This window comes from Bombina bombina, chromosome 2 (genome assembly GCF_027579735.1).
Source record: "Bombina bombina isolate aBomBom1 chromosome 2, aBomBom1.pri, whole genome shotgun sequence".
Taxonomy (NCBI): Eukaryota; Metazoa; Chordata; class Amphibia; order Anura; family Bombinatoridae; genus Bombina; species Bombina bombina.
Genome location: NC_069500.1, coordinates 296,654,723 through 296,666,875, shown reverse-complemented (window position 1 = coordinate 296,666,875; position 12,153 = coordinate 296,654,723). Strand labels below are relative to the sequence as shown.

Here is a 12,153-nt window from a genome sequence, read left to right as displayed (position 1 = left end):
CAATTATCATTCAGAAAGGAGATGCAATAAACCGCTAACTACATAAAACTTTTCTTCAATCGACAAGTAGTACAAAGATTTAGAAGATTAAAAATACATAGAAGGAAGTATATGAAACAGCCATAAAAATAACATAGGACTAGATTACGAGTGGAACGCTATTTATCATTCTCGCTCGTGCATTAACTCCGCTAGAAGTAAGGTTTTAAGGTTTTTTCTCACGTCAGGTAACACTAGTATTACAAGTTGAAATTACCCATTGCGCAAAACAAACTTCTAATATTGCAACCGCGTTAACCTATTCCCACATAGACTTCAATGGAGCATGAAAAGTGAAAAAAAAGCTAACACCCTACTCATGCCCAAACCCAATCACATTTTCTCAAGTGCGCTAACTCTACATGAAAAACAGAATTTATGCTTAACTGATAAATTTCTTTCTCTTGTGATGTATCGAGTCCACGGATTCATCCATACTTGTGGGATATTCTCCTTCCCTACAGGAAGTGGCAGAGAGAGCACCCACAGCAGAGCTGTCTATATAGCTCCTCCCCCCAGTCTTTTGACCGAAGGCTAGGAAGAAAAAGGAGAAACTATGCAGTGTGCAATAAAAATATACTACCTGTCTTAAATAGACAGGGCAGGCAGTGGACTCAATACATCACAAGAGAAAGAAATTTATCAGGTAAGCATAAATTCTGTTTTCTCTTGTAAGATGTATCGAGTCCACGGATTCATCCATACTTGTGGGATACCAATACCAAAGCTTTAGGACACGGATGAAGGGAGAGACAAGACAGGTTCCTTAAACGGAAGGCACCACTGCTTGTAGAACCTTTCTCCCAAAAATAGCCTCCGAAGAAGCAAAAGAATCGAATTTGGAAAATTTGGAAAAAGTATGAAGCGAAGACCAAGTCGCCGCCTTACAAATCTGTTCAACAGAAGCCTCATTTTTAAAAGCCCATGTGGAAGCCACTGCTCTAGTAGAATGAGCAGTAATTCTTTCAGGAGGCTGCTGGCCAGCAGTCTCATAAGCCATACGGATGATGCTTTGCAGCCAAAAAGAAAGAGAGGTAGCCGTAGCCTTTTGACCTCTCCACTTACCAGAATAGACAACAAACAATGAAGATGTTTGACGGAAATCTTTTTGTCACCACACTCCCTTTGCCCTTCCTAGCAGTTAAGCAGGCAGAAAGAATGACTGGGGGGTGGAGCTAAGGGAGGAGCTATATAGACAGCTCTGCTGTGGGTGCTCTCTCTGCCACTTCCTGTAGGGAAGGAGAATATCCCACAAGTATGGATGAATCCGTGGACTCGATACATCTTACAAGAGAAATATGAATATTTCATATTCTAATGTTCTTCACACGGAACAATTTGTTCTATTTATTTATAAATAGATATTTCTATAAATATCTGATGTTTTTTTTTTTGGTAAAAAATAAATAAATTAATTAAAAAAGAAAACATTTTTATATATATATATATATATATATATATATATATATATATATATATATATATATATATATATATATATATACACAGGTAGCCCTCAGTTTACGCCGGGTTAGGTTCCAGAAGGAATGGTTGTAAATTGAAACCGTTGTAAATTGAAACCCAGTTTATAATGTAAGTCAAGGGGAAGTGAGGAAGATAGGTTCCAGGCCCCTCTCAAAATTGTCATAAGTAACCCCTAATACATTATTTTTAAAGCTTTGAAATGAAGACTTTAAATGCTAAACAGCATTATAAACCTAATAAAATAATCACACAACACAGAATATATAATTAAACTAAGTTAAATGAACAAAAACATTTGCTAAACAGCATTATAAACCTAATAATATTATCACACAACACAAACTTCACTTGCATTTTTCTGCAAACAGTTCTTTCTATGCATTCCAATCTGGACTTATTATTATAGACTGGAAGATTTTGTTCCTTTGAAATCTGCTCGATAGCTCAGGTCTGGTTAAACTGATTAATTTCAGCTCCCCCTACTAGCTATTTTAATAAATGCACTGCTTCTCAATGCTTTTCAATAGCAGTCACATAAATGGGAAAAAAAGGTTGTTATTCTGAAACAGTGTAAATTGAACCGTTGTAAAACGAGGGCCACCTGTATATATATATATACAGTATATGTGTGTATATGTGTATATATATATATATATATATATATATATACAGTATATATATATAGTTATATACAGGTATATCTATTTAAAAATGCATAGAACATATTCTGCTATGTGCAGAAGATTGGAATGTGAAATATTGACAGTAAATACACTGTATAACACTTTATCAAGTATGAATATTGCATAAATATGTTTTTGCATGTTTTTTTACATGTTTTGAGCTACTTAAAGGGATACTAAATCCAAAAATGTATAGCTACTTAAAGGGATACTAAATAAAAAAAAATCTTTAATGATTCAGATAGAGCATGCGGTTTTAAGCATCTTTCTAATTTACACATATATATATATATATATACACCGGTGTGTGTGTGTATATATATATGTGTATATATATATATATATATATATATATATATATATATATATATACATATACATATACATATATACACACATATACATAAATGTGTATGTATGTATATCTATGCTAAAGCCCTTATCCTGCCTCTTTTTTAGTGTTATTATGATTGTAACTGTACTTTTAAAATGTATTTATGATATGTTTTGTAACACTTTTTTGTTTTGAATAACAGTTAACTAGAGGTCACGGTAATCATTCTCGCCCAAATTGTGATTGTGCTCTCGCAGTTGCATTTACTTTCAACTTGTAATACCAGCACTACTTCCGACGTGCGCAAACAGCCGTAATTAACCCGATATCGATTGCACATAACTGTTAGCGCCCCACAAGTAATCTGGCTCATAATGTTTTCTCTGAACTAAACAAACCATAAATAAAACACATTTGTAACCACCATTAATAAAAAAAACAGCAACATTCTCACTGGATTGGAGATTGAATGTTTAAAACAGAACACGGTCATAATGACTTATCAAGTTAAATCTATTTACTCTAGATGTTTGTGAGGTTATAAGATTTTATAATCATATATTGGTTATCATAATCGGGACGTAGCAAGTACACACTTCAGCCCAAAAATCCCAACGGACACCTTTGAACTCTAAAGGAAACAAAATGCTATCTTTAACAAAGGAAACAGTTTATCACAGTAAGAGTGTCAGATGATTGTTGAACCCTCTACTGAGGGTGGTTGAAACTGTAGATTTTGTAGAGAAAAAATGGAACTTTTATAAGCAAAAATAACAAAAACAATGCAGAGCTGTTTGATTATCTAAGAAGGAAAACGGTTGCAAGTTTTTAAGGCACTAAAGACCCTTGTCAAGACTTTTCTTTATGTATCTTGTATAAAAAGGGGTAAGAGCATTAAAAAAAAAATCATATACTGTATACAGTTGATAAAGGGCTAAATCCATTAGACACTTGTGGGCCAGATTACGAGTGGAGCGCAGATTAATGCTCCCGCTTGAGTATTAACCGCACTAGAAGTTCAGCTTTTTGTCAGGTTGCGCTGGTATTATGAGTTAAAAGTAAACGGTTTTTCACTCGTGCGCTAACAAGACGAGCACAAAAACTGAACAATGAATATCACGTGCACATTCACGCATTCCCCCATAGAAGTCAGTCGAGAAAAAAAATGGAAAAACACCCTACCCGCGTGCAAACCCGATGGCTAACAAGACATGAAAATATGAAGAGAGAGAGAGAGGAATATCTATTTATAAATACAAAGAACATTGGAATGTGAAATATTTACAGTAAATACACAGTATAACACTTTATTAAATATGAATATTGCATAAATATTATTTTACATGTTTTCATCAACGCAACTACAAAGAGCACAAATGCATATATATGTCTTGTGTGTACATATGTATTTAATATTTGTATATGTCTGTAAATGCATTTACAATATACACATATAAATACATATGTACACGCATATACTGTATATAAAATATACACACACATACATATACATCTTTAGACATGTATATGTATGTATCTCTATATTAAAGGGACAGTATACACTCATTTTCATATAACTGCATGTAATAGACACTACTATAAAGAATAAGATGCACAGATACAGATATAAAAATCCAGTATAAAATGGTTTAAAAATGTACTTAGAAGCTTTCAGTTTAGCTCTGTTGAAAAGGCAGTTGGAACACCCACTGCAAGTGGGAAATAAGACACTCCCCCCTCCCCCTTCTTTTGCATATGAAAAGACCCTTTACACAAACAGGAGCAAGCTGGAGAAGGTAGCTGACGGTATTCAAATAAAACTTTGGGGCTTGGTTAGGAGTCTGAAAATCAGAGAAATGTTATTTAAAAATAAGCAAAATTATACATTTTTAAAAAAAACTAACTTTATGTGCTTTATAAATAGATCATCTACAAAACATTTATGCAAAGAAAAAATGAGTGTATAATGACCCTTTAAAGCCCTTTAGCTGCCTTTTTTGTTTCTAACACCTGAGACTATGGCCCCTATTTATCAAGGGCTGGCGGACCTAATCCGACGCTGCAGATAAGGTCCGCCAGACCTCGCTGAATACGGCGAGCAATACGCTCGCCGTATTCAGCATTACACCAGCAGCTCACAAGAGCTGCTGGTGCAACGCTGCCCCCTGCAGACTCGCGGCCAATGGGCCGCCAGCAGGGGGTGTCAATCAACCCAATCGTACTCGATCGGGTTGATTTCCAGGGATTCCTGTCCGCCTGCTCAGAGCAGGTGGACAGGTTATGGAGCAGCGGTCTTTGTGACCGCTGCTTCATAACTGGTGTTTCTGGCGAGTCTGCAGGCTCGCCAGAAACACGGGGCATCAAGCTCCATAACGAGCTTGATACATATGCCCCGTTATATCTTTGTGCCTTTATAACTTTTGTGTGCAATTTTTTTAAAAATATTTTTATTAGATGGTGTTATAAGTGTGACTGTACTTTGTAATGTTTTTTGTATGTGTATTGTGACACTTTTTTTGTTTTGCGAAACAGTTAACCAGAGCTCTGAGGACGCAGTAATCATTCTAGCGCAAATCATTATGCCCTCAAGTGATCGCATTTCCTTTCAACTCGTAACACCAGCGGGAAACCAGACGAGCACAAAAACCTATAATAAAGCCCTTATCGCTTGTGCACAAACATTAGCGCTCTACTCGTAATGTGGCCCTTTGTTGGAAACAGAAAATAATTTTACCTTTTTTCCAGTTCATGTGTGATTGGCAAAAGTTGAAATAAAAAACATGAATGACAGATCTTAAAAGAAACAGTTTCATGGATATGTGTATTTTACAACTTCATTCACTATATTACTACGGGCGGTTTAATGCATTTTCCATAAAAGAAAATAATTTCATTGTGGTAATATATATATATATTAAACGAGCTGTAGGTTACTTATTTGCATTGCTTATTCATTTTCATTGCAACACACTAGCGGACATTTTATTGTGTAATCAATGTCAAAATGTGATGGTGTGTTATGAAATGAAGCTTTGTGCTTAACAAATACTCTATATAAAAATCTTAAGTGAATTTCAAGATCTGAAATCCTATCTTGTGAAAACGTACACATAATCCACAACCCTCTGAGAATGAAGCAAAATAATATAAAAGAATGGTCTTGTAGTGTCGTCTAGAGGAATCTGTAATAAAAAAAGCTCCATTTAGTTCATACCAACTTATCATAAAGCAAATAGAGGGATTGACAAAAAGAAGTTGTACTTGCAATGTACAATATAACAGAGTCTGTACATCAGGAAATCAGAGTTTCCCATTAAGCAGAACCTGGCAACCCCTAGTATTTAACTCGGCCCATTATCTCCTTCTCTTCCTCTTAACAAGTCTGCAGTTTCCTCCTTTTCTCCATCTTTTGGCAGAGTATGAATGGAGACCATTATATTACCTGGGGGATGTTGGCAGGGATCTGCCCTCTGTTCTCTGGGCTTCCAGTAGCTGTTCAAGGTGTGTTTGTAAAGTGATTCGCTCTGCCGTCTGCCTGCAATGAAATACTTACATTTTAAAGGATTTTTTTTTTTTATGTTAGAAATCTTGCCTGACACCATACTCTTTATACAATAAACTCCATGGACATTTCATACTTCCTTTTGTTTTTATTGTTCATGGTTCTCACCTTTAAACTCTTTAACTACTTGTAAATGGAAGCATATGATGTGTGACCTGATTTGAAACAGAAAAGCACTATAGAATTTATGGTAGCTGCACATTTTATAAACACTCTATGAATGGCACCAGAAGCAGATCACAGTTTTTTTTACTTCTGCATTCTTTGCCTAAGTCTGCTCTACCTTCAAGTGTTCAGTGTTTAATACACTAATGTCTGAAGCTTTCTTACAGCCATAGGAAGAGTAGCATAAATATAAAGCAAAATACTATGCATTTCATAGATTTAAGAGACTTTATTTGCAAAGATAAAATTCTCTAATTCATTCAAGCTAATATATTTGGACTAATGTCCCTGGCTAATGATGGCCTAGTTCCAATGCTTGTGTAACCTTTGTAAACTGTTGGTAACTACAAGTATCCCCAAGTCTGTGGAGATGTTTTATGTTACCAGAAGTTTGCATAGTTTACAATAGCACTGAAAACAAGGTCTATGTACTTAAACTCCCAAAGAAATTGAACACGTTGCTAAAGTTGCTCTGAGGCTCCTGTCAGGACAGTGGCAGTGATATATGTCTACATGCTTAGGCCACTCCTGGTTGGCTATTTGTGGGGTTTCAACTCATAGGCAACAAGGTATACAAATGCAATCAAGAAAATGGTATACAATACGGATATTGACTCCCCTCTGGTGGTAGAACCTCCCAAGGACTGTTTGATAGATATGTGTTTGTAGAAGGAGGCGCTGGTTCACAGGGGGTCTCAGTAGATTCACATCTATATCCCCCAATCGCTCCAAAACTTCTCCACTATCTTATTAGGGTAGCAGTGATCAAGTGCGCATGCACACACAACGCGTCTGCGTGTGTACCTGTTCATTTTTCTGACCTGATGGTTGCATGAAGTTGCTGGCTATTTTGCCTATATGTTTTTAAATTTCAAATAAAAAATGTGCATTTTTATTAATTTGGGATCTTTTTCATCTCGTTTTGGATACTAAAGATACCATGCTCTGAGCGCTACTACTCTCTGGATTAGTACATTGGATTTGTCCATTTGGGGTGTGAGTGGCAGTTCTGCCCGTAGCAGCAGCCACAGCATTGGTCTAGGTAAGGGGGTGTGTCCCTGCCCACGCTCCATAGTGCCGGTTCTTCGGATATACAAGTCGAATCGTTTGTCTGCAGGTGAGCGCTCTGTTTTACAGCAATTTGTGTGATTTATCTTATTAGGGTATAGTGGTTCCTATTGTTGATAAAAATCACATTAGCGTAGTGCATCCAAACACCATAATGAATAAGTGTAGATACTCACAGAGTAAAATATGAATAAATGGCTCCAGGTGAATAAAAAGGATATTCTCCAGCTTTTTATGTTTAAAAAGCTATTTTTATTTTGCTCAACTTGTTTCAACGGACAAACCATCTTTCTTAACAGCATTTTAAATAGTATGATTGCGTATAAAACATATTATATTCACTACTCTATTTTAAATGCTCTTGAGAAAGACGGTTTGTCCATTGAAACGCGTTGAGCAAAATAAAAATAGCTTTTTAAACATAAAAAGCTGGAGAATATATTTTTTATTCACCTGAAGCCGTTTATTTCTATTTTACTCTGTGAGTATCTACACTTATTCATTATAGTGTTTGGATGCACTACGTCAATGTGATTTTTATCAACAATAGGAACCACTATACCCTAGTAAGATAGTGGAGAAGTTTTGGAAAGATTGAGGGATATTGTAGTGAATCCACTGAGACCCCCTGTGAACCAGCGCCTCCTTCTACAAACCCTTATAAATACGTCATAACACATAACTGAAAATAACTTTTTCATAGTAATTGAAAAGAGAGAGAGAGAGATTGGAGGGATTTCTAAACAAAGACAAATAATATATGACAGTATGTGGGGACTAAATGTATTATTTATTCTCTTACTCTTTCAGCTGTTTTGTTAGTTTTACAACTTGAGATGCCAGTGACATGCAAGTTTCAACGACCACCAGATATCTTGAGCATGTGGTGTGTCCAAGTCGTTCTGCACTTTGAGAGGGCTTTTCTCCTGCATGATTCTGCATGGTCACATTTGCTCCATATTCAACCAATGTCTGCAATGAAGGTAAAATAAATAAGTTGCTATATGTCACGTAATCAGAATATATTGCACCCTCTAGGAATATTAAAGTGAGATATGCTTTATATAAATATATATATATATATATATATATATATATATATATATATATATATATACACGGGATATATATATATATATATATATATATATATATATATATAAACAATGCAAGACTGAAACTAGTTACATAATGCATGTTTTAGTGTGCTTCGTGTAGAATATTACTTATCAATACAAATAAGGAATACATACTAAATAGAATGTAGCCCATGTCAACTCATCAGCTGCTACTAAGGTTAAATGTCTGAAACTTTTCACATATATTACTTGTATGTTGTATGTGCTTCAATATAGATATGTGAAAAATGCATCTCTGTAATATCATGTGCATACTACATATGGTCCTTACTTCATAAAGACTCAGCACTTAAAATAATGGAGAATCTGTGCAAACATTATGTAGATCTTTCTCTTGATTTGATTTATAAGTTGTTTGTGTACATGGCCTTTTCAGTATGCTTGCCCTATACAAATAAATAAATATAACAATGCCCTGGTATACATCATATCTTGTTTACACAGTTATACAGTTATAGCTATAACAGCGTGAAGATGTAGCAGGACATGTATTTTAGTTTTGCTAATCATTTTATTGGATGAGATAATGTGCTCTGATAAGTGCTCTTCAGGTTCAAGGAGGTCATAATCTGTATTTTAAGCTCTATTGTTAGTATCAGGACAATGGCTTTGAATTAATCATAAACTTAAATTTGGGTTGCAGAACTGCTCTCATTCTAATCCTCCAGAAAACCCTGATTCCCTGAACCCCCTAACACCAAGGTGTGTGATTGCTTGTGGTGGAGGTGCAAAATAAGAGGGGGGAGCATTACATGGTATTTATATTAGGTTGGGGGCGTACAGTGCAGTGTGGACTCATAGTATAATTTATTGATGACAGGCTGGTACCGTGGTTGTTGGGAAAAGCCCACAAATATATACAATCTGGGTTGTTACTGCTACAGAAAAGCAGGGGTTGATCCGTCATTGGTATTCTATTCTCAGTTAAGATAGAAGATTTATTAGTTAGAGGAGGTATAGCTGTGGGTGGATGTGGGATTGTGGTGGGTTTATCTAGTGGACATCTAAGGTAATTTAGTTCTGTGGTAATGCTAGGACAGATGCGCCAGCATTTTATTGCCCACTCTTAATGAAAAGTCACTATTTCATAGAAAAAAAATAAATGTTTGCCCCCTTTTTAGCAGCAAACTGGTTAATATAAATCAAAATGATTGTCATGTCATTAACTTTAAAGTATTGCCTTGGTAGCAAAGTTGATGTTTATTTTCTATTCAGCAAGTCTGAATTCCTCCATGACACAGCTAAGACCTAGATTGATTAAGCTGTCTCAGAAGCATAATAAGAATACAGGCAAACTGACTATGGCTTAAGAAAAATAAATATACTAGCTTTGTTGAAGACTCTTAGGGGAGCAGGAAAACGTAACCAGTGAAAGTAGTATTGAATACTGTACTATAGCAATGGGAAATTGCATATGGGCAAATAAGTAAAAATTCCTCCTGTAAGGTGAACATAATGTGTATAAATTCTGTCCTATAATGAGTATGTAGGCTTTGATACTACAGACCAGAGATAGCTAATTGGCAGCACAAGGGCTACATTCTGGGCTATGAACTAGTTTTTGTGGTCCCTGGGAAAAACCAAAGTTAAAAAATGTGTGCTTTGGGGTGATCACAACTCAAAAATAGGCCATCTGGAGGAAACAACAGACCCTGCAACCTTACCTAAATCTAACACTGTGCCATTAGACCAGCCATGGTCTTATATTATGTAGATGACAAACAACTCTACATGTCCTTTGCTTTAAATACAAGGGATCCAGCATCTACCCTAAAACATCTCAGGAATTTAGCAGATAAACCTTTGATACCGATGGAGGACCTTCCCACAATGGTTCATGGTTCTCTACTACTGATGCCTCTATAAAGGCCCTGGTTGAGCAGCTAGGTAAACAAAACTTACTAAATAAAACTCTTCAGTGCCCTTCTATGGCTCCCTTATTAAAGGACCAGTCAACACAGTAGATTTGCATAATCAACAAATGCAAGATAACAAGACAATGCAATAGCACATAGAGGCCTACTTATCAAGCCGTCAACTTTCTTGCATTCGACGGCACCAATACGCTCACCTGACATCGCCTAACATTGGGGACATGAATACGCTCTCCATATTTATTAAAAAAGCTGTCAAAAAGCCGCACACCAAGTACGGGGCAATGAGCAGCGGACTGTTGTTAGCTAACAGTCATCGATCTCACTGCTATTTGGCTTTTTCCCAGCTTTATTAATACCCTGTCAACACCACCACTATATTAAAATGGGATATCGGGCAGCATCGAACATAAGCTTTCGCTGTTTTCAGACTCCCATTGATTCCTATGGCATCCGCAGCCTCCAGGGTGGCGGATTGAAAAGCAGGTACGCTGGCCCGGAATAGTGGCGAGCGTACCTGTTAGCAGTTTGTTAACTAGCAAAAGGTGTCAGATAGTGCCAAATTTGCATTCGGAACATCTGTAATGACGTAAGCATCGATCTGTGTCGGACTGAGACCGGCGGATTGTATGTTACGTCACAAATTTCAACTTTTGCTGGTCTGTAGGCTTTGATAAATAAGGCGAATCAGCCTCGCCACAATTACGCTGCGGAATTCCAGCGTATTTGCGGTTGACGGCTTGATAAATAGGCCTCTTAGTATGAACTTCAAATGAGTAGTAGATTTTTTTTCTGACAATTTTAAAAGTTATGTCTATTTCCACTCCCCCTGTACCATATGACAGCCATCAGCCAATCACAAATGCATACACGTACCATGTGACAGCCATCAGCCAATCACAAATGCATACACGATTATTCTGTGAATTCTTGCACATGCTCAGTAGGAGCTGGTGACTCAAAAAGTTTAAATATAAAAATACTGTGTGCACATTTTGTTAATGGAAGTAAATTGGAAAGTTGTTTAAAATTGCATGCTCTATCTGAATAATGAAAGTTTAATTTTGACTTGAGTGTCCCTTTAACTAATTCTGGCTTTGGTATGCTGTCATAAAATGCTCTTCCTAGTTATCTAAATGATCTCCTAATTCTCTTTACACCAAAATACCAATTTATATCTGCAAGTGAAAACCCATAAACAGACCCAAGAATCTACTATGTATTCTACCACTGGGGCTTTCATGTGCGCAGCCTCAAAATACTCTTGCTCTCTACCATACCCAGTAAAGGACTAAGGGAATATTTACAAAGCAGCTGAAGGCATTTGTCTTTAACCCTTTAAGGACACAGCTTTCAGTTTGCTCAATTGTTTTATGACGGAAAAATTCCGTCATATGTCCTTAAGAGGTTAACCAGGTTTTCAAAGACTCTTTGCAACTTTTACAAACCCTCTTTCTGATTTTGTACACTTAGACCACATTTACATAGTCAATAGTTTTAATGAGTATACATTAGCACCTGACCAAAACCCTTGTTGGCTTCCATTTAATGTACTGTTTACATTGGTATTAACCCTGGTTAATGTATTCAACCCCTTTGACAAAAAAAAACTTACTGTAAATAAATAGAAGATTGTTTATTACTTTAAAACTAAAAGACTTTCAATAACCTTTCCAATTTGTATGTAATTATATGCAGATTATCACTGGGCTCTAACAGCATAATACTTACATAAACTAATTCTGCAAACAGCAGAACAATTCATTTTTTTAAAAGCACAAAATCTGCTATATCAGCATTTTAT

General features: G+C 36.1%; 1 protein-coding gene across 7 annotated transcripts in view; it reads right to left on the bottom strand.

Annotated features, from left to right (window-relative positions):
• SNCAIP (synuclein alpha interacting protein) overlaps positions 1–12,153 on the bottom strand; it is a 462,588-nt gene that overhangs the window by 62,145 nt on the left and 388,290 nt on the right. For all 7 annotated transcript variants that reach the window (XM_053701602.1, XM_053701601.1, XM_053701600.1 and 4 more), the window contains 2 exons: positions 8,139–8,308; positions 5,984–6,076 (listed from right to left, as the gene is read on the bottom strand). In XM_053701602.1, coding sequence (XP_053557577.1) covers positions 5,984–6,076; positions 8,139–8,308 — 263 coding nt within the window. The remainder of the gene's footprint in view (positions 1–5,983; positions 6,077–8,138; positions 8,309–12,153) is intronic.